Below are 19,589 nucleotides of genomic sequence, written 5' to 3'. Positions count from 1 at the left end.
CTATATAGTATTCCATATAGATGAATGGTATGTAAACGAAATTCGATATTGAATTACAATGAGCGGGCGTTTTTTAATGGATTTTTCGTACGAATTACCATCATTTTTTTCGCCCATTGTGTGCTGCTTAGAGCGCAATCACCGCGGTACATAAAACTAAAGCGAGCATTCTTTTATAGATTCTTCCTTGTATATTTTGTCTTTTGACTTCGGACTCTTACGGGGGAGGGAACCATTTTTTAAAAATGGCTTCGTGTGCACTTGCGTTTCTGTTCGAGAGCACTCGGCAGATAATTTCGCTCCACACTGTATAACTTTTCACAGGCAGATTCTCTCTATTAGTCATAAAGATCGACTTTCAAGTCGACATCAATTACTAATAAGGAAAGCGTTTTTCGGACGGGGAAAAAGAAATGATATTTTTAACACGGGCCTCGGTCTTTATAGACCTACAGGCAAGTTGTTGGCTATACATACACTCACAATAGTGGATTCGAAAATTTCCCCCGGAAAAGAAAAGGTTTTCTTTACGTTTCTTAAAAAAGTAGGGTAAAAGTATAGGCAAGATTACCACGGTGTATGCGCGACCAAAACGTTTAGCGATAGAAAACCAAGCCTATATAAAAACCTATATAAAGGAGGTCGCTATAGAAAATAGAAACGTGAGTTTCATATTTGATCGTGACGAAGGAAGGACTATGTTGTTTTCTGTGCTGTTGTGTAGTTGTTTCGTGACATTCTTGTCCGTCGGAAGCGAACTCCATCGCCATCCGAAACATTTGCATCCAGGTACAACGTCAAGCTTTTCATCAAAGATAAGATTAAGAATGCACACACATTGTCGTTTTTTATTTTCTCCAATGCAGGACCGTTGGACCCGTGGTCTGAAGAGAACTATGAAGCTCTGCAAGAAAAATCTGGGGATGGAGAAAACGGTCCGGTAGGCCCACCTGTATCATCCGAAGAACCACACGGTTGGGTGACAAGTCCAAAATTCGACTAACTAAACCTAAATCTAAAATTCATTCATTTTTATTTGACTATTTATAGGGCCGGAAGAAATAGTCAATAGTGCAGACGAGCCAGTAGTTAGCGCACCACCAACTGGAGATGACGACGAACCCATTGGTATAATTAAGAATTTAGTGAAATGTTTCGTCCTAAATTTGACTTCACTCTGAATCCCGTTCACGACGATATAGGTCCTGATCCTGAAGGACGAGAAATGGATTCCAATGCGTATTCATGGTACAGAGCTGGAAGATACATCGGTGAGAAAGTGAGATTCTATTCACAATACATTCCAGTTTCACCAGGACCAAAAGGTATTAGATTAATTTAACATCATTTCCATCACTATGAATGACGTCATTTTTGTTCTTATTAGGTCCTACAGGTCGACCGGGACCGCCAGGGCCGACTGGATTAACCGGAGCAACAGGTCGTATCTTATCCCAGTCTTATCTTATATATTATGTCTTATCTTACATCTCTTGTCTTATCTTATCCCAGGTCCAACCGGCCCTTGGGGACCAACTGGGGCTATCGGCGGGACGGGTCCTGCTGGTCCGAACGGCGCCGATGGAATTCCAGGCGTTCCAGGTAGCGCAGGAGCAGCCGGAGCGGCAGGGCCTCCCGGTGTAAGCGGTTCTTCCGGTGTTCCTGGAGTTCCTGGAGCGGCCGGAGCGGCCGGAGCCAGTGGTGGTGGAGGCGGTTCTTCTTCTTCGTCATCCGGAGGTGCCGGCGGCGGTGGCGGAGGTGGCCGTTCGTTGGATTTTTATCTCTTTGGAGATGGCCCAGTTGGTCCACCAGCAGTAGATTTAGGACATTTTCTGGATGCTGAAGAACAGGAAGAAACAGAGACCGGACGCAAGGCTTCTCGAATGGATCCATTTTACAAAGCCGGCAGGTACCTGGGAAGAATCGTCGGCGATAGATTCAGATTTTACTCGTCACAAATTCCCATCTCAGCCCCTCCCGGTATGAATTTAATTAAGTGTGACACTGAAACTTTTTCACAATTTTTTTTAATGTTTCATTTCTAGGACCTACTGGGGACCCTGGAGTAGCAGGACCTCCTGGTAAATAAAAAAAATTAAATAAAATACAAAAATTTAAAATTAAAAAAATTAATTAAAAAAATTAATTAAAAAATTCCAACTCCGCCAGGTCCAACCGGTCCTTATGGGCCAACTGGTTCTCCTGGGCCGACTGGATTAACGGGGCCCCCTGGACCACCGGGACCAGCTGGAAGTGACGGAACGGCTGGTCTTCCGGGATCTCCTGGAGTGAATGGTGCACCAGGAGCTGCTGGGACTCCTGGCGGTAGTGGCGCTTCGGGCTCGCCGGGTGTACCGGGAACAAGTGGGGCAGCAGGAGCTAGTGCCGGAGGAGGTTCCTCTTCGTCTTCCAGCGGAAGTGGTGGAGGAGGTGGCGGAGGAGGTGGTAAAAAGTAATTCGATTGACTTCAAGGCGATTTCATTCCACCACCAATCAAGCTCATGTTCTAATCTATTCCACGAACTGTGTGCATAATTTATTCTCTAAAGAACCTGACTAAGAAATATCACTTTGCACATGATTATGCAATCACATTGGATGTAGGCCTAGTGAATCATAGTACGTCAAGATCTGAACATAATTAATAACGTCTTGGTGCTAATAATACCATATTTAACTTAAATGGCTTTGCTTGTAAACTACCTCCAACTTGATTGCATAATACCAGCTATTCTTATTTTGATCCAATGTTACGTATGTTTGTTGATCTTTTTGTTGTTTGTTATTAATACATTTTACCTGTTACTATTTCGAAACAAATGCAATTTTATAAGAATTTGCGAAAATGAATCAGAAAACAATAATCTGACTGATAAACAAAAATGGAGAATTATAAATTAATTAAGAATTTTGCTTGCGCTTAATGTTTCGAATAAATAATAAGATTTAAAGCCAATTTCCCGAGCGGAAATTTATTTCTTTTTCGTAATACCATCAATTCTGGCGATTTGGCACTGTCGGTTTAAATTTGCAGAAGAAGGACGAAAACATTCAATAATCACAAATTTTTCTGTCGTCGCCGAGAAAGTATATAGCTGCAGCTCTCACTGAATCTGCTTTTATCTGGTATAAAATTACTCTCACACCAACAATTATTGTTTAATCGTTTCGTATCCATCCAGCCAACTTTCTTCTTTTTTCTCAATTTCTCCAGTTCAATTTCTCCTCATTGATTCATTCCAATCTTTTATGTCTTTGCCCAAACCTATAGGTTTTTTAGTTTTTTTTAAAAAGATTGGAAATGATTGTAAAACACCTTGACAACAAGTTCAAAGCTAATTGGGTTTCGAAAGCCAATGCCAGACGGAAGGGTCCCAATATTCCAATAGCCAAAGTCAAGAATCGCCCACCTGGCCGTGGCACGTCTCGTTCCAATCGCCACCTGTTGCACAGCCAACTGTTCGCCAACTTTCAAACACAATTGAGCGAGTTCTCAGCTGAAGACGACGGCACCTTGGGGTACGAGGAAGACAATGTCTTTGAGGACGAAGAAAGCAGCCAGTGGACCCCCACCACCACCAGCACCGTAGTCGTTCCCAGCAACAGTTCGTTCGTACTCTACCGACGCATTTTCGGCTTCGAGTCGTTGAGGAAAATCTGGGACCTACTTTTGCGGTACATCTGGACGTCTCACATCGGCCGGAGCATAGCCCCTCAGCCGGACAAAGTGGTGGAGATGGAAGACTCGGATTCGGAAGGCGAAGAATTGTTCCAGGATTGCGAGGAAGATGAAAACGATGGCAGCAAAACGGTTGACAGCGTCAATTTCTGCTTTTCTCCACCGGCTCCGAGCTTTGTCGAAGCTCTGAATCGCCCATTGTCTTCGCTATTGTTGCGCTACGACGCCACTTTCACGCCGACTCCCGCCACGCCGCGTACATTCACGCCGGCCACCATCCAGTCCAACTCGTCCGCCCAGTCTAGCACTTCCAATCGAGCCCGACTTGCCGAATTGTCTTGGGATAATTACGATTTGACCATGTTACCTCAAAGCCCTTTGGAGGGCGGAGAGATATTCGGGAGGTGGTCTGCCCATCAACGGGGCCATCGAATCCCGATGGCGTCGTGTCTGAAGACGCTCTGGAGCCTGGATTCGCCATCGTACGACCAGTTGACCGGTTCACCCATCGCCGAAGACGTTGAAGGAGAAGACGACGAAGGAATCAATTCCACCACCCATTCTCTTCCGGTTGATTCCGGAGAACATCGTTTCACCCGGATTGACTCCCGGGCATCCGACGATGGACTGCACATTTCCAAGGGAAAATCGCTGGAGGTGATGTTTTCTATTTGTTCTTATTTCTATTTCCAAATGTTGAATTTAAATTTTTTTCTTTGGCAGCTAGACGATGAGCGTCAAGAAATGTCAGACATCAAAGATTGTAACCACAACAACCTGTTACGCTGATTGACGCAATCGATCGCCGGTATCATCATCATGCCAAGTCAGTCGATTCTCGAAATACTCACTAATATTTGATTCGTCGTAATTTATACCGTGTTTCGCTACTACACTTTTATTTTAGATCAAATGTATTCAAGTAACTTAATCTTCTAAAAAAGTGTTATTCACATTGTATTGCTGTGCTGAATTGTCGAGTAGAATATGGATGAAAACATTTTATTTCGATTTTAAAATTGATAATACATTTTTAGGAAACAATCGACATTTTTTCAAAATTAAATACCTAACCAATTAGTCCAAGGCCTAAGGTAACTTAATAAATTAAACGATGTTGGCAGGGTTGTTGGGCAACTACTATCGAAAGCCAAACTGAAAAAAGGGCCGATAACTCCAGGTGAAGACTGCGGGCAGATCTTTAAAGTGTTGGCTTTAATCGTTCTATTCGAGCCAAATATTGAAGAAATATTAAGAATCGTAATCACTTCAGGTTAAGAAAAAATTAACTCACTCTTCCGGATAGCTGTTCATCAACGAAATGGTGACGCTATTGACGTATAATCTCTGGGTGCAAAGCCTCAAAATGCATGTCACATCTAATGAATTCTTTTTTAAATACTTCCAACCGAGATTGACTCTCTGCACCGAACCCAAATTATTTGGAACAGTCAACAGAAACCGGTGATCTTTCCCGTGCTCAAGACCTATCGCTGGGCTTTAAAAAGATGAATTTTTAAAAACAACTTCCAGAATTATAATGTTGAGAATGAATTACGGGACTTACAGTTTAACTTTTGACAAAGTGCCTTGCTGCCCACTTATAGATAATCGGATTATCCCGGTGACTGTTGGTTTGGCTCTTCTGGGTTTGGCCAAGCTCACCTTCACTGCGTAATGATATCCTAAATATGATTATTTGCAAAACTTAATCCAAAATAAATTCCAATCAACGTAATCAGCTGTTGTCTTTACGGCAGTATGGCGAACTTTCGCCAGTGTTGAAGTAAAGTTTGACGTTGTCTTGGTTTCCAATGGGATAGTTATTTGCTTGAAGGCCGAACGGAGTGCACTGGCTATTATCTGATCCACAAGATGTGCATTCAGCCTTATAATAATAGTAGTGGAATGACAGACTGATGACAGGCTTTCTAGTCTTATCAAGTTTTTTTTTGCGGTTTTCTAACTAGTTTTCTACCTTCTGGAAAGATTCATAGTCGGAGCATTTGTATGCTATACTCTGACATGCGTCAGGGAGAAACGATTCGCTGTACAAGTCAAGGACTCTCATGTGGCTGCATGAAGTGGCGTTAGTTACATCATCAATGAGATTGTTACTTGAAAGATTTTTCGCCGATCGCAATTCTGATAATATGCAGCCAGGTTGACGCCCCCCGCCGTTGGGATAAAAGTCGAGATGACCCAAAGGCTCCAACAGACCAACAGCTTTTTTAAAAAGATGCAAGGGTCAAAATTAGCATTAACAAGTGTGCAGAAAAAAAAGAAAAAATTAGTTGGGAATGAATTATACCTAAGATACCTTCCCCGTCAGTGTGAACAGCATCGACAAACTGAGCGTCAGAGGGATCCAAACGAGCAAAGGTTGGCATTCTTCGGAAATACCACCCAGCCGGATCCAAACCTGTTTCATCCCATTCCATCATTTAATTGGGTTAAATGTTTGCTGGCGAGAATCAAAATAATTAACCTGTGATTCTGCCTAGGTTGGCAATTTTTTCTCCTGCGTACCCAGATGTGTGTGCTCCAAGGCTATGTCCAATTAGATGAACATCTGATGGCGTAACTCCTAATTTTCCCTTAAACATTCGAATGCGAAGCAATTAGTAAAAAATCAATTAACTTCCAAGGAGGATAAGTGATGATAACTTACAACCAAGGTTTTAACAAGGAAGGCGATTTCCAAGCCCACAAGACGAATGTTGACGAACGCTTGATTGTAACTGGTTTCTGCACCGCCGCCCCAATGAACGACGATTACGTTGAAATCTCCGTTTGCTAATAATCTTTCCACAAAAGTCTAAATTTGAATTATGAATATAATGGCACAAGTTTTCAGTTTAAAATTGGCTAACTTTGTAGCGATCTTCGTACCCGGTGGATAGCCAACCGTGGACATAGAATTTGGTTGGTCGAGTTGCTTTAAAAGACGCGGAAGTGATTCCATTGGGATCTTTGCCAGAAATTAAAACTCCCGGCTGCACAAATATAACAAAATAATAAAATCAAGAGCTGTTCTATTTGAAACATGCTAACGAGAAATAAATCGTTTCTTGCCCACGGGGTTGATTGATCTCTTGTGCTGAGCGTGAAATGTGTGTCGATTTTTTCCCTGTCTTCAGGTAGTAAATTAATCGGCCATAAAATTGGGTCGGCGAACGAGAAGCGAGTGATACATCCCAGATCGTCATAGCAAACAGAACTATCCGCATTCAACGCTAATCCTGGGGCAAGCGTTTGCGTCAGATTGAGGGTTAAATTTGGATCGTTCAACTCGGCGACTTTAATCGTGTCTGTGGCTGCCCGATTGCGGGAATTGATGACTGTTGTTTCAATTAATTCGTCCTGAATCTGCTTCTCAATCTTGACAAACGAAGGGTTCAATGGATCGAACGAATGAGCATATCGCAGTTGCGTTCTGCTTGCCAGAAATTAAGTATTAACAAAATGTTCCGATATAGAAATAAAAAATGGTTTGCATTCAAATGCTTAGCATTAAGTTCAGTCACCTTATTGTGTCAGGGTAATCCGGCTCACTACTTGATCCAACATTGAATAAGAAGAAGGTAAAGAAAATAATTCGGAAGATCAATGCACACTTGACAGAAATCATGATGAAGCCAATTGACACTGAAACTGAACAAACTACGGTGTTGCATCCAGCATTCCAGCCATCCAACGATGCTGGAAGTTTTTCCGATACTGGTCTACATTTGGAAAGGACGCCAGTGTTTTATATATACCACCAAAGATCAAGATTCACAAAAAAAAAAAAAAAAACTTGCATAGAAAACGCCCCGGGCATCTAGTACAGGTTTAAGTTAAAATACATGTAGCAAGTTCAAACACGGTCCTTGTACATATATGTATATTATAACGAGTGCTCACTTTTCCATATCAACATTTCTTGAACCGGTCGGATTGCATGCGTTTTTTTATACGGACGAGGTCTGACGTTTTGTTCTTTTTGCCGAAATTGTTAAAATGTTGGGCTTCAAGACGTTTCATCCCATTGACGATTTTAATTGACATTTTTCTGGGCGAGGTTAGAATAAGTCAGCTCAACACAGTCATTTTGATACATTCTTTACTTTCCAGTTTTTTTTACACTCACGGTTAACTGTGTCGTTCAACGATCGTAGAAACAAACACATTGTTAGTTTTAATCGGTTCGTAAAAGAGCCCAACCATGCACCATAGAAGATTTAGATTTTTAGAAAACAAAGTTGGTTAACTAAATAATTATTTATTGCTCTCATGAATAGATAACCACTTACAATGACTAGTAAATGAATCAACACTGAAAACTATCGATAAACTATAATTCACCCGTTGTTGAGCTACGAATAGAATAAAATTTCAAGACAAAGTTTATGTTGAATCAATTCTCGCTAATAATACTTTGGAACTTCGGTGTAGTAAGCTGGGGCAGCGTAGGTTGTGGTGTAGTATTCGGGTGCTTTAGTGGTGTAGTACTTCGGGGGTTCGGTGTAGTAACTCGGAGCTGAGTAATATTTAGGAGCCTCGGTGTAGTAAGTTGGCGCAGCATAGGTGGTAGTGTAATATTCTTGAGCTTTGGTGCTGTAATAAGCTGGAGCCTCGGTGTAGTAGGACGGGGCAGCGTAGGTTGTGGTGTAGTACTCCGATGCCTTAGTGGTGTAGTATTGAGGAGCCTCAGTCTGGTAGTAGCTAGGGGCTGAGTAGTACTTGGGAGCTTCAGTGTAGTAGGTTGGAGCAGCATATGCTGTGGTGTAGTACGATGCTGTAGTGTAATACTCGGGGGCCTTGGTTGTGTAGTAAACTGGAGCCTCGGTGTAATAACTCGGAGCGGAATAATACTTTGGAGCCTCAGTGTAGTAAGATGGAGCAGCGTACGTTGTTGTGTAGTATTCGGCCTTTTCGGTGTAGTACTCCGGTGCCTTGGTGGTGTAGTAGCTTGGAGTGGCGTAAGTTGTAGTGTAATAGACAGGAGCTTCGGTGTAGTAAGTTGGTTCAGCATAATAAGACGGAGCAGCATCAGTGTAGTAACTTGGGGCTACGTAATACTTGGCCGCTTCAGTTGTGGTGTAGTAAGGAGCAGCTGTGGTTGTGTAGCTTGGAGCAGAGTAGTACTTCGGGGCTTCTGTGTAATAGCTCGGAGTAGCGTAGGTAGTGGTGTAGTACATGGGAGCCTCGGTGTAGTAAGTGGGAGCAGCATACGTAGTGGTGTAGTACTTGGGCGCTTCTGTGTAGTAAGTGGGAGCAGCATAAGTAGTTGTGTAGTACTTGGGCTCCTCGGTGTAGTAAGTTGGAGCAGCATAAGTAGTGGTGTAGTACTCAGCAGCCTTGGTTGTGTAGTACTTGGGCGCCTCGGTGTAGTAAGTGGGAGCAGCATACGTAGTGGTGTAGTACTTGGGCGCTTCGGTGTAGTAAGTGGGAGCAGCATAAGTAGTTGTGTAGTACTTGGGCTCCTCGGTGTAGTAAGTTGGAGCAGCATACGTAGTGGTGTAGTACTTGGGCGCCTCGGTGTAGTAAGTGGGAGCAGCATACGTAGTGGTGTAGTACTTTGGCGCTTCGGTGTAGTAAGTGGGAGCAGCATAAGTAGTGGTGTAGTACTTGGGCGCTTCTGTGTAGTAAGTGGGAGCAGCATAAGTAGTGGTGTAGTACTTGGGCGCTTCTGTGTAGTAAGTTGGAGCAGCATAAGTAGTGGTGTAGTACTTGGGCGCTTCGGTGTAGTAAGTTGGAGCAGCATAAGTAGTGGTGTAGTACTCAGCAGCCTTGGTTGTGTAGTACTTGGGCGCCTCGGTGTAGTAAGTGGGAGCAGCATACGTAGTGGTGTAGTACTTGGGCGCTTCGGTGTAGTAAGTGGGAGCAGCATACGTAGTGGTGTAGTACTCAGGAGCCTTGGTGGTGTAGTACTTGGGTGCTTCGGTGTAGTATTCCGGTGCTTTGGTGGTATAACTTGGTGTAGCGTACGTTGTTGTGTAATACGGCGCCGGAGTGGTGTAGCCGTACCCCGAAGCCATCGGTACACCCGTGGTCGATCCAGCCATCAACGAGACAACAGCCAACAGCAGCGACACGCCGTAGTTAGCTGAAACGATACAGACAGATCATTGTTAATACATTTGTCACAGCTAAATGCACACACAGTCGTTGTCGCCAACAAATTAAAACACAGAAACGATTTTGAACAGAACAGAAATATGAAGTTTTCAATATAATATAAGAGACGAAACATTGATTTACCCATGATTGCAAACGGAAAACACGATAGGGAATACAGTGGAATGCAAAGTGCTTCACTGCTGTTGTCCTGTCGAAGAGGCTCACTCGACTGATTTCCGATGTCAATTCCCTCTCATTTTATACGACTTTTTGTCACCCTATACCCCTCAAGCCTTGCCGCCAATACCTATTCTATTGTGATGTAACAAACGATATTCGCACCCTACCTCTATTATACTCGTCATCGTGGCGTCACGTAGCAATTGTCTCTTTTCCCACGCAATTCCTATAGCCGCTGACAGTGGCTTACAAAGAAAAAGGAGAATAAATTGACGGCTCAAGGTTAAGTCAGGTAGAATGCACTTAAGAAAATCTAGATAATACTGCTATTATCTTCTTTTGAAATGAATTTGATTTGCGAGAGATGATTCAACAATCTTTTATTCTATTAGAACAATGTTCGTTGTAGCAATTTTCGTAATTATTTAGGTGTTTATCTGCGTTAATGCATATCAAAAAGTTGCTTTGGTTTTAACTAACTCGGTATTGAATCGAATTCTCCTAAATGTGGTAATTATAAATAATGAACTGTTCTAATACTAAAACGTTTGTGTCCAGGGCGGGTGTGTATGTTATAGAGAAACATTCATCGTCGCATTTTTCTTTAGCAGAAATGATTGGTATTGTAAAAGAGTAAATGACAGAATGAAATTCAAGATGAAATTACTGACATGATCAGTGCTCCCTTATAAAATTAAGAATTAATTGAAACGTCGACGTTCAAACCAAGTCCGAGTGAAAGACTGTTAAATTAACATGTTCTCCACTTTTGTTCGTCGAACCTGTTGGTTTACCGTTTACCTTAAGTAGCCAAGAAAAAGTGCCTTCAATGAAGCGCATTGAGCAACTTTCCTTTCGGCAGGAAGTCTGAACTCGCTTTAGTTCATTGTACTCCGCGATTTTTTAAACTTTCGTGGTTACGATTTACGATAAGGCAACCAGAACAAAAAGTCGAAAGTTCGCCCTCGTATTTAAATTCCTGTCAACGAAACCCGTTTAAAATAAAATCCGACCTGTCCAAGAAAATGTACTACCATCACAAAATTCGTATTTTCGCAACCGTATTTGGCACGTGTCTAGACGTCCATTTAACTTATTAATCCCGTTTTAGATGCTGGAAGCGTTCCCAAAATGCGTGTTTTAAAAATGTTGTTCTGTCAAGAATGGTGCTGGTCCATTTGTCTTCCGAAGTATTTTCTGTGTCTTATAATACAATGTTGTGTCCAGTGAGTCTTATCACTGATGACGACACAAGGTGACTGAATTAATGTTGAGCAGCATGTGAAATTGTGAATGCAAACAATTTTTTTTTACCTTTACGCTTTTTTTTTATGATTTCTTACAAACAAAAGCGCATCTCTACGCTGCATCTTTCGTAGTTAGAGACCTAGAGCGCCTGCGATAGTATCCACCCAATTGAATTTCGCGCTCTACAGTTTCGCGCTCTACAGCAAGACAAGGCTTCCTTTACTTCGTGAATAGTGGTCAATTTGACTCGACCATTTGTTTTCATCAGCTGTCACTTTCGGTTGTGTGGGTAAGACTTTCTAGTTTTCATTAAAGTTAAATATTATTTGAAATGCATTTCGGTTAATAGTTTATATCGTTTTGGTTTAAAAGCTGCACGGGTCGTTGTACAATATGAAATCAAATTCATTGGTCGATATGCTAAAGCATCTGTCTGTGACAGACATATCATTTTGCCTCATTTCTCTTGATGACTACTCTTGACTAAATAGAGATTGTTGTTTGAATGAGGCTAAAGTAATTGCCAGTTTTAATCCCAGGAATCTTGATGTAGATTAACCTGATTCGTGACTTGGAGACAATTAAACTTTTCTTTTCCTGTATTCATGTGGATGGTTCTTCAACGATTAATTGTTTTTCTTTCTCATATTATACAGGCTGAAGGGTCAAAATGGTCAACCATAGAGCTCCCCTGGTACAAAGGAAGGTATGTGTCGCACCTCGACGCCCCTTCGAGAAAGCTCGCTTAGATCAAGAGCTGAAGTTGATTGGTGAATATGGTCTTCGCAACAAGAGGGAAGTCTGGAGAGTGAAGTACACTTTAGCCAAGATCCGTAAAGCTGCTAGAGAGTTGCTCACTCTTGATGAGAAGGATGGCAAACGTTTATTTGAAGGTATCAGTTGTTCTATAAAGTAATTCAGCATGCCATTTGTCAATTGAGCATGACAGTAACATAGAAATTTATAAATGACTAATTTGCATGATGCACATTATCTGACACTTCTTGGCTGAGACCTGATGTCAAGCTTAACATGAGCTACAACTGAATTTAAATTAGTTGTTTAATATAAATTGCGTTTGTGGTCATTACAGGGCACTTCTAATTATGAAATCTTTTGCCATCTATAGGTAACGCCCTTCTTCGTCGCTTGGTCCGCATCGGTGTGTTAGAAGAAGGACGCATGAAGCTCGATTACGTGCTCAGCTTGAAGGTTGAAGACTTTTTGGAGCGTCGCCTGCAGACCCAAGTTTTCAAATTGGGTTTGGCTAAATCGATTCACCACGCCCGCGTTCTCATCCGCCAGCGACACATTCGGTATTCATCCGTCTGCTATCAGCATTCCTAATTTCTAAACGATTTGCTTAACAAGTCACCGAGTTGAGCATTCTCGTTGAACGGGATGTTCCATCTATATGATGGATGTCTTTAGGCCACTGGGCTGTATGCCCTTGATTCACGCTGGTCACCAGCGGCTGGTGATATGACACCGTTCCGCTGGGAATTGGCGTAAAATGGACATGCCCTACAGACACAGGAAGCGAAACAACTGTTTCTCTTATGGCCAATGGAGTTGTTGCGTGCAATACTCTACGCCTGATGTCTAGTTCTGGGTTAGACACTTTCGGCTCGGTGTGCAAATTTGAATTAATCATTTCAGTTTTCCACTTTGACGTATTCATTTGATTTATTATTTTACCTTTACAGTGTCCGCAAGCAGTTGGTGAACATTCCCAGTTTCATCGTCCGTCTGGATTCGCAGAAACACATCGACTTTGCCCTCCGGTCGCCGTTCGGTGGCGGCCGTGCTGGTCGTGTCAAGAGGAAGAACTTGAAGAAGGGCACGGATGGAGGAGATGCTGGTGAAGAGGATGACGAGTAGATTGTTCGCCCTCTTGTTTTTATTCGAGCCTCTCAATTGTGTATCTGTTATCAGTAATACAATTTGTGCGCGAAAATTCTTTTCTAGTATCATCTACGCATTGATCTAATTTTATTCGTATGGAACTACCAATTCATTCAAGTTCGTTCGATATACACAATAGGAATTTGTTGTTGAATGTCGAGACTTGTCCGGTTACAGCTGTAATCCAAATCGAGGACGGTAACTAGGCAATGGGAGTCGGTTATAAAAGATGAGACAGGAAACGCATGATTTATCCGTGCGTAGCCAACTATGGCGAATAAAGTGTATGGAGGTTGACATCCTCATTTCGAATCCGGTGACCTCGTCTGAATTAAAAGTTGTATTGTTTTTATTCTTTTGTCTAGATGAAAAAGATTCTCGTTTTGAGTGATTCGCAAACGAGCACAGGAAAAAAGTCATTGACATTTTCCTGTTCACTTATTGTGTGAACTGCCAAATTGCATTCAAAGAACTTTCGAGAGTCCCCTACTTGGGACGTTCAAGTTAAGTTATTTGCATATTTCTTGGAATAATGCAGCCAATTATGCACCCATGCCAACTGTTTTGTGGGGAACAAAAATAAAAGTGGTCGAAACAAGAGTGCTGGGGTAAAACCTTTTGATTATGCCAGGGAAATCAACTACCGGTAGCTTGAAGGGATTGGGGGTTTTCCCTTGCTCGAAGGCACGGTCAGAACAGGTGGCTCGGACAGCAGCCTGCCATTTTCGGCAATAGAAAAACAACAATGTGATTTTCCTATGTTGCTCAAAGAGAGAGGAGAAAAGAGTGTTCAACTTCTCATCGTTGCTGAACAGTTCGTACCAGGACGTACCGGGACGTACCAAGCGGTCCAGATACTTTTAGAACACCTGTGTTCACCGTATAACCGGAGCGACCCCCAACTGTATTTCCATCTTCTTTTTTTATTTTCCAAAACTATTGTTAAATCCACCCCTTACAAAAAGAAAAAAAAAAAAAATGGGGCACACAAATACATTTGATATCGGAAAATAAAATTTCAACGCCTTTCACCCCACTGGGAGGTGATTGACACCTGTGCACAGCAGCAACTTGGACGGGGAAAAAAATAAGCCTTTGATATCCGTTCGATAAAGGATTATACCGTTCCAAGGTTATCCAACAGAATCCGGGATAAATTTCAAGGCGACGGTCGAAAAGCATTTAAATATCTCTTCTTACATAAATCTTTTTATGTAAAAAACCAGACCGTATAAACTGGATTATGTAATTAATCAATCAAGACACGATTACGCTGTTGCTGACGTGTTTAAATTTTGACCGGCAATATAATGACGAAAATATCAGATATCAATCAAGTGTAACAAACGAGACGATAGAAATCCAGGTGTTTATTAATCAAATGTCAATCAAAACCAGCCATATCCGCCATTGCAAATGTTTTATTTCGTCGTCTGCTTTTGTTGCCAATTTTCCCCCGATTCAAAAAAGCACAGCAACAAGGATTTTATTTAAAATATTTTCACACACTTATCAACAAAAATAAGATTCATTGGGCATGAGTCACGCCCAATGAATCCAATTTTTCTTCAAGCTTTTCAAAATCTTCACAGCGTGAAGACTTGAGAGCTCTCCCTTCTCCCCTCTCAAAATTCTAGGCGAGTCCTCTCCGATGTCTCTCCCCCCCTTCTCTAACTTAATCGGTTGGAAGGAAGGGGGGTCCTTAAAGACCAACCAGTCCCACTCTTTTATCCCCAGTCTGTCGTCGTATTTCGTACAGCACACAACAGTGAGCTGCTGGCCTTTCCATATTATTATACAACCTCATTTGGTTATTTTTCTTTCGTTTTAACATTTGTCTGAGTGCAAGGAAACACATTTTTGCTTTTTTTTTTAAACAAACAACCAGTGGCCTGGCTTCTTTACATTTTTCTTCACACCAGTTGTTATCAAAATTATTCAGTTAATTTCGTCTGCTGCCAAAGCCAACGGGTAAGTTTGCTGACGTTTCCATTTCATATCGTCAAGGACACAAAAGTTGTTTTCGACTGTTTTCTACGAGATAAAATTTGAGAGCTGCTGATTATTTAGATCGGTTCTTTTTTCATTGTTGTTTAAAGATTCTTAACACACTCCCTAGTCTGTTCATGGTCCCTTTATTGTCTCGCCACCATGTACAACTTGCCAATGTAGTGCTCAGCCGTTGCCCCCCGAACGGAAATTGCGTCACTGCTCGAAGCAGATCGACTTGAGGGGGGAAACCTCCTTTTCGTGCTCTGATCTAAATACCATATTTTTATTTTTCTAGAATGCCCTGTTGACCTTGTTGGTACAACCACATTAAACGGTAACTTTTAAACGGCGATCGACAGACACACACACACGTACAACATTTCATCATGAAATTGAACAAACAAGAAAGCGACGACTGCAACGCTCCGGTATGGCAGCAACTTCTTCCGACATCCGTTCCAACATCGGTGGTTGAGAGTGGTGAAGTACGAGTCAACATTCCCTGTGCAGATGCAACTACTCCTGAAGAAGAAAAACCCAGAAAAGCCAGCAATTGGTTTCCGTCATTCGCGCCCTCGTGGAGCGAACGACAGAGTTTACGTAATAACGGAACAGGAGAAGAAGTCTTCCGGCCGAAAATTAAGAGCACATCCAGCAGCACCGGATCGACCGATGGAGATCAACCGCCCAAATGTTCCACAGAGAAGAGATCATGCAGTCCGCTCATGAGGTAATTAATTTGATTTAGTTTCTTCTTTCACTTCGTCTGAGATTCGTATATTATGAATCTTGTTTTTCTTCGGTCTGGTGCGGATGTGCTCGCCTTCCTTGGCATTCGCTATCTCAATTAAAGAATCAAGCTCCTCCCACAAACCACATGACGTGATAAAAGCAAACAATCTGTTTTCTTCACGCCTTAGCAGATAAGGCCGAGTCGTTAATGTTTTGCAAACAAAAAAGGGATATCAATTGGGTTCAATTAGGGATCACATTCGTGTTTCAATGAATAAGGCATCAAGTCAACTTGGAAGTAAATGAACTGGTTCGATCCACACGGACCAAAGTTCTCCAAGATAGATTTTTACTGGGTCCTAGCTCGTTACGATTGTTTGATAGTATAGTATAGTGCCCGATTTGATGAACGGAATTGTCAAGTAGTCGCCAAGATTTTTTTAAAAATTTAAGAATTCGTCGTGGGATGTTGTATCGGTTCCCGCCGAGAAGCGGTTTGATCCGGCTCTCGTTGCCTATTGCAACTCCGTGATTTTGTGCAGGGAAACGTGAAATTTTTGGCAGCTATTTGTCACTCTTAATAGAAAGTTCCTGACAATCCCCTAGAAAAGTGTTTGACTTTTATAGAGATTTTGATGTGATGGATCTACGATTTTTTCCTGGTTTCAAAAAACGGCTGTACAAACAAATTTTAACATGAATCATGTGCCGCAACACGTTCTTACAGCTGGGCGCAGAGTGTCGGACGGTGCGGCTTGTTTTGTGTCAAGGCAGCTTAGAGCCTTGCCACAACAACAACAACATATAGAATGGAAGTAAGAGACCTTGGGCCCTTCAGTCGGGCGCTCCAGGTGCGAGAATCAAGACGCACACAGGTGCTTTGCTCTCTCTATCTCTCTCTGCCGTTTGATTCTTTTTTTTTTTACACCTTTGACAAAGACAATTATGGTTAATACCTCCGACACTGGATACGGTCAGGAAGAAGGTGTTGAACTGATGTCCCAAAATGACGTCAGGTAATAAAGTATTTTTGGAAATGTTTTTTTGTTTTTTTGCGGAGGGCGTTTAAAGTTTCGTTTTTGATAGTTTCCGCCAAGCGTAGTTTGGTGCAGTGGTTATTTTTTGTAAAACTAGAAAAACCCGTTATGTTATCCTCACAGTCGTTTATCACGTCTCTTTTCCACTTACAATTGTCTAGGTACAGACAAAACCGATGGAGTTCACGAAGGATCCGAAAGCGTGTCGTGTTAAAAAATGGCGAGTGCAACGTCGTTCAGAGCAATGTGGCCAAACGAAGGCGTCGCTATCTGGCTGATATTTTCACTACTATGGTAAGACATCATTTATTACTTAGAAACAAAAAGTGTCCACCCAAAATCAGAAAAAGGAACGTTCTCTTTAATCAAAGCGTGATATTGCAATTTATTTTAGGTCGACATCCAGTGGCGCTGGACGCTTCTCATCTTTACAGCCAGCTTTGTATTGAGCTGGATGGCCTTCGCCGTCCTATGGTGGCTCATTGCTTTCACTCATGGCGACCTAGAACCCGAGCACCTTCCCGGTAATTTTATCTTCATTTATTTATTGTTTCTAGTGTGACTGTTGTATCCTGATAATAACACCCGCCGTCCTAGACGAATGGCATTGGAAGCTTTTCTTTTTTTTGTGTGTGTCTGCCACTTGAATTGATTTATTCAATTTGTTGTTTAACTTTAGATAATCAAGGAGCATCCGGCTGGAAACCGTGTGTCGGCAACATTCACGGATTCGCTTCGACGTTTTTGTTCAGCATCGAAACTCAACACACAATCGGCTACGGCTACAGATACACGACCGAAGAGTGTCCTGAAGGCATTTTCGTCATGTGCATTCAAAGTATTATTGGCGTAATGATTCAGGTAAATGGATTTTTATCTCTTCTGGCATCACTCGTTGTGAGCATTGCATAACAACAGTCGACCTTTTGCATTATCTTTTCCAATTCAGGCATTTATGGTGGGCGTCGTCTTTTCGAAATTGACTCGACCAAAGATGCGAGCCCAGACGTTGCTGTTTAGCCGCTCGGCTGCAATCTGCCAACGGGACGATCAACTCTGTTTGATGTTCCGCGTGGGTGATATGCGCAAATCTCACATCATTGACGCCAGCATCCGCGCCCAGATGATTCAAATGCGAGTGACCAACGAAGGCGAAATGATTCCATACTTTCAGTACGAGTTGAAAGTCGGTTTCGACCACGACGAGAGCAATCTTTTCCTCATTTGGCCCATGACGGTCGTTCACAAAATCACGCCCGACTCGCCACTCTACAACGTTTCGGCTTCCGATCTGCTCAAGGACAAATTCGAAATTGTCGTTATCCTGGAGGGCACCGTTGAGTCGACCAGCATGACCACACAGGCCCGCTCTTCCTACCTGCCTTCCGAGATCAAATGGGGTCACCGGTTCGAGCCGCTCGTGTCTTTCCGCAAGGATACCGGCCAATACGCTGTCGACTACAGTCTCTTTAACAATACCTACGAAGTGGACACGCCACTTTGCAGCAGCCGGGACTTGGATGAGTTCAAGAAACTACGCGAGGAAAACCAAACAGGTAAGAGTAGTGCCGAAGAGTTTCCGCCCTGGAAACGGTCAGTTAAACCCTATTTTTTGAAAATATCAGGTAACGTGCCAGCAAGCAAGCAAGTGACACGACCAGTGCAGCAGACGATGCCATTGCAAACGATACCATTGCAGACGATGCCTCTGCAACTCACTTACAACCGGAATTTGTTGATCGATCCGGCGATCGTCAACACTCCAATGATGAGGGGAGCCGCACCTCTGGCCTTATCTCCTGCTCCAATCGCGGCCGTCATCAGTTCCAGCAATATAAGCATGCGACCAGCAGCAGCAGTAGCAGCAGCTATGTCCGCACCAGTAGTGAACCGAGTTGATCCACCGACCAGCAACTCTGCTGCCACGTGAATAATCTACTGTGTTAATTAACAAACTAATAATTTCCATCATCACCCAGTAAAATGGGATAATGTAGAAAAGAAAAAGCCAGAAGAATACTTTTTGCCTTATAACTAGGTCTTCGCATACCGTAATGTGCATTTCCCTCCTTTTATATCCCCTGATTATATATATAAATATTATTGGTCGTTTAGGATTCAAGTAACAATCGTCAATAAAAATTTTGAAAAAAAAACACACAAAACACGTAATTGTTGCTGGAACTTTATGTACCCTTACACTCACTCGATTCGTGTATTGAAATAATAGCGAAATTTTTGTCTTCCAAAATGTAATGCCTTGTTCTGCCTTTTGTGTGTCTACGCACAACGAACACAACCCGACACCGAGAAGAACTCTCGAATGTCTTCTCTTTCATTACATATATATATATATATTATTCTTTTTTTTTTATGTTTTTGATTTTGTATCGTTCGTCATAGACCGATTAAATATTTGTATGCGGAACCTTTGGTTTCAATACATCATGAATGTGAATTTTCATCACGTCTTCTTTTCTTTTTTTTAAAATTGACTTGATTCTCTTCAATCTCATAGGACATGTTTTATAATCAGGACACAACCTCGGCGACATTTTCTTAAACGGCACGAATCAAAACTCTCACTTTGAAGTCCATGCATAAAGTTTTTTATTTCTTTCTAAGGAAAACTGAGTTGGAAAATTAATAGCCAGAGCAAAACTGCCATCAATTCCTATCCTCTGTGGTGAATATCAAACGATCAAGGTAAA

General features: G+C 42.2%; 6 protein-coding genes across 14 annotated transcripts; 4 read left to right on the top strand and 2 right to left on the bottom strand.

The window, feature by feature from the left end:
• Positions 1 to 674: 674 nt before the first annotated feature.
• Positions 675 to 2,808, top strand: LOC124315354 (collagen alpha-1(I) chain-like). Its single transcript, XM_046780986.1, has 8 exons — positions 675 to 789; positions 867 to 974; positions 1,051 to 1,128; positions 1,203 to 1,325; positions 1,388 to 1,441; positions 1,513 to 1,980; positions 2,046 to 2,081; positions 2,170 to 2,808. The coding sequence occupies exons 1-8, from the start codon at positions 699 to 701 to the stop codon at positions 2,454 to 2,456; spliced, it is 1,245 nt and encodes a 414-aa protein (XP_046636942.1). The 5' UTR covers positions 675 to 698; the 3' UTR covers positions 2,457 to 2,808.
• Positions 2,809 to 3,022: 214 nt separating this feature from the next.
• LOC124315398 lies at positions 3,023 to 4,727 on the top strand. 3 transcript variants are annotated; one of them, XM_046781056.1, is made up of 3 exons: positions 3,023 to 3,126; positions 3,272 to 4,336; positions 4,403 to 4,727. In XM_046781056.1, exons 2-3 carry the CDS (start codon positions 3,302 to 3,304, stop codon positions 4,466 to 4,468), a joined length of 1,101 nt encoding a protein of 366 aa, XP_046637012.1. In that variant the 5' UTR covers positions 3,023 to 3,126; positions 3,272 to 3,301; the 3' UTR covers positions 4,469 to 4,727. The 3 variants fall into 3 exon arrangements, with proteins under 3 accessions (XP_046637012.1, XP_046637010.1, XP_046637011.1); XM_046781054.1 differs by having other exon boundaries at positions 3,272 to 4,337; positions 4,395 to 4,727; XM_046781055.1 differs by having other exon boundaries at positions 3,023 to 3,127; positions 3,275 to 4,337; positions 4,395 to 4,727.
• Positions 4,728 to 4,740: 13 nt separating this feature from the next.
• Positions 4,741 to 7,414, bottom strand: LOC124315212 (pancreatic lipase-related protein 2-like). 2 transcript variants are annotated; one of them, XM_046780734.1, is made up of 11 exons: positions 7,207 to 7,414; positions 6,755 to 7,115; positions 6,553 to 6,675; positions 6,351 to 6,497; positions 6,168 to 6,276; positions 5,991 to 6,101; positions 5,658 to 5,905; positions 5,435 to 5,567; positions 5,247 to 5,349; positions 4,974 to 5,177; positions 4,741 to 4,903 (listed from the first exon to the last, which is right to left on the bottom strand). In XM_046780734.1, the coding sequence occupies exons 1-11, from the start codon at positions 7,308 to 7,310 to the stop codon at positions 4,741 to 4,743; spliced, it is 1,806 nt and encodes a 601-aa protein (XP_046636690.1). In that variant the 5' UTR covers positions 7,311 to 7,414. The 2 variants fall into 2 exon arrangements, with proteins under 2 accessions (XP_046636690.1, XP_046636689.1); XM_046780733.1 differs by having other exon boundaries at positions 5,247 to 5,364; positions 7,207 to 7,413.
• Positions 7,415 to 7,926: 512 nt separating this feature from the next.
• LOC124315362 (extensin-2-like) lies at positions 7,927 to 10,044 on the bottom strand. Of its 3 annotated transcripts, XM_046781002.1 has the most exons (5): positions 9,926 to 10,044; positions 9,556 to 9,770; positions 9,309 to 9,327; positions 8,971 to 9,053; positions 7,927 to 8,919 (listed from the first exon to the last, which is right to left on the bottom strand). In XM_046781002.1, the coding sequence occupies exons 1-5, from the start codon at positions 9,927 to 9,929 to the stop codon at positions 8,089 to 8,091; spliced, it is 1,152 nt and encodes a 383-aa protein (XP_046636958.1). In that variant the 5' UTR covers positions 9,930 to 10,044; the 3' UTR covers positions 7,927 to 8,088. The 3 variants fall into 3 exon arrangements, with proteins under 3 accessions (XP_046636958.1, XP_046636956.1, XP_046636957.1); XM_046781000.1 differs by having other exon boundaries at positions 7,927 to 9,053; XM_046781001.1 differs by having other exon boundaries at positions 7,927 to 9,053; positions 9,309 to 9,343; positions 9,572 to 9,770.
• Positions 10,045 to 11,428: 1,384 nt separating this feature from the next.
• LOC124315617 (40S ribosomal protein S9-like) lies at positions 11,429 to 13,169 on the top strand. Its single transcript, XM_046781403.1, has 4 exons — positions 11,429 to 11,501; positions 11,869 to 12,105; positions 12,342 to 12,528; positions 12,919 to 13,169. Exons 2-4 carry the CDS (start codon positions 11,883 to 11,885, stop codon positions 13,091 to 13,093), a joined length of 585 nt encoding a protein of 194 aa, XP_046637359.1. The 5' UTR covers positions 11,429 to 11,501; positions 11,869 to 11,882; the 3' UTR covers positions 13,094 to 13,169.
• A 1,664-nt stretch (positions 13,170 to 14,833) lies between these two features.
• On the top strand, positions 14,834 to 19,342 carry LOC124315235 (G protein-activated inward rectifier potassium channel 3-like). 4 transcript variants are annotated; one of them, XM_046780764.1, is made up of 7 exons: positions 14,834 to 15,088; positions 15,405 to 15,839; positions 17,040 to 17,172; positions 17,273 to 17,402; positions 17,558 to 17,739; positions 17,828 to 18,434; positions 18,504 to 19,342. In XM_046780764.1, the coding sequence occupies exons 2-7, from the start codon at positions 15,496 to 15,498 to the stop codon at positions 18,806 to 18,808; spliced, it is 1,701 nt and encodes a 566-aa protein (XP_046636720.1). In that variant the 5' UTR covers positions 14,834 to 15,088; positions 15,405 to 15,495; the 3' UTR covers positions 18,809 to 19,342. The 4 variants fall into 4 exon arrangements, with proteins under 4 accessions (XP_046636720.1, XP_046636721.1, XP_046636722.1 ...); XM_046780765.1 differs by lacking the exons at positions 14,834 to 15,088; positions 15,405 to 15,839 and adding exons at positions 16,636 to 16,656; positions 16,781 to 16,857; XM_046780767.1 differs by lacking the exons at positions 14,834 to 15,088; positions 15,405 to 15,839 and adding exons at positions 16,698 to 16,716; positions 16,781 to 16,857.
• The last annotated feature ends 247 nt before the right edge of the window (positions 19,343 to 19,589 follow it).

Source organism: Daphnia pulicaria, chromosome 11, assembly GCF_021234035.1.
Source record: "Daphnia pulicaria isolate SC F1-1A chromosome 11, SC_F0-13Bv2, whole genome shotgun sequence".
Classification (NCBI taxonomy): domain Eukaryota; kingdom Metazoa; phylum Arthropoda; class Branchiopoda; order Diplostraca; family Daphniidae; genus Daphnia; species Daphnia pulicaria.
Note: the sequence above shows the minus strand (reverse complement) of the source record. Positions and strands in the feature narration are given on the sequence as shown.

What these genes read in the sequence shown, in the direction of transcription:
- LOC124315235 (XM_046780764.1), top strand. Translation starts at nt 15,496, where the DNA reads ATGAAATTGAACAAACAAGAAAGCGACGACTGCAACGCTCCGGTATGG. An exon ending in AGAACCCGAGCACCTTCCCG is followed by an intron (nt 17,403 to 17,557) that starts GTAATTTTATCT and finishes GTTTAACTTTAG; the next exon opens with ATAATCAAGGAGCATCCGGC. An exon ending in ACGCGAGGAAAACCAAACAG is followed by an intron (nt 18,435 to 18,503) that starts GTAAGAGTAGTG and finishes TGAAAATATCAG; the next exon opens with GTAACGTGCCAGCAAGCAAG.
- LOC124315617 (XM_046781403.1), top strand. Translation starts at nt 11,883, where the DNA reads ATGGTCAACCATAGAGCTCCCCTGGTACAAAGGAAGGTATGTGTCGCA. An exon ending in TGGCAAACGTTTATTTGAAG is followed by an intron (nt 12,106 to 12,341) that starts GTATCAGTTGTT and finishes TGCCATCTATAG; the next exon opens with GTAACGCCCTTCTTCGTCGC. An exon ending in ATCCGCCAGCGACACATTCG is followed by an intron (nt 12,529 to 12,918) that starts GTATTCATCCGT and finishes TTACCTTTACAG; the next exon opens with TGTCCGCAAGCAGTTGGTGA.
- LOC124315354 (XM_046780986.1), top strand. Translation starts at nt 699, where the DNA reads ATGTTGTTTTCTGTGCTGTTGTGTAGTTGTTTCGTGACATTCTTGTCC. An exon ending in TCCCATCTCAGCCCCTCCCG is followed by an intron (nt 1,981 to 2,045) that starts GTATGAATTTAA and finishes TTTCATTTCTAG; the next exon opens with GACCTACTGGGGACCCTGGA. An exon ending in TGGAGTAGCAGGACCTCCTG is followed by an intron (nt 2,082 to 2,169) that starts GTAAATAAAAAA and finishes CAACTCCGCCAG; the next exon opens with GTCCAACCGGTCCTTATGGG.
- LOC124315398 (XM_046781054.1), top strand. Translation starts at nt 3,302, where the DNA reads ATGATTGTAAAACACCTTGACAACAAGTTCAAAGCTAATTGGGTTTCG. An exon ending in CAAGGGAAAATCGCTGGAGG is followed by an intron (nt 4,338 to 4,394) that starts TGATGTTTTCTA and finishes TAAATTTTTTTC; the next exon opens with TTTGGCAGCTAGACGATGAG.
- LOC124315212 (XM_046780733.1), bottom strand. Translation starts at nt 7,310, where the DNA reads ATGATTTCTGTCAAGTGTGCATTGATCTTCCGAATTATTTTCTTTACC. An exon ending in TCCTTGTTAAAACCTTGGTT is followed by an intron (nt 6,277 to 6,350) that starts GTAAGTTATCAT and finishes CGAATGTTTAAG; the next exon opens with GGAAAATTAGGAGTTACGCC. An exon ending in ACTTTGTCAAAAGTTAAACT is followed by an intron (nt 5,178 to 5,246) that starts GTAAGTCCCGTA and finishes ATCTTTTTAAAG; the next exon opens with CCCAGCGATAGGTCTTGAGC.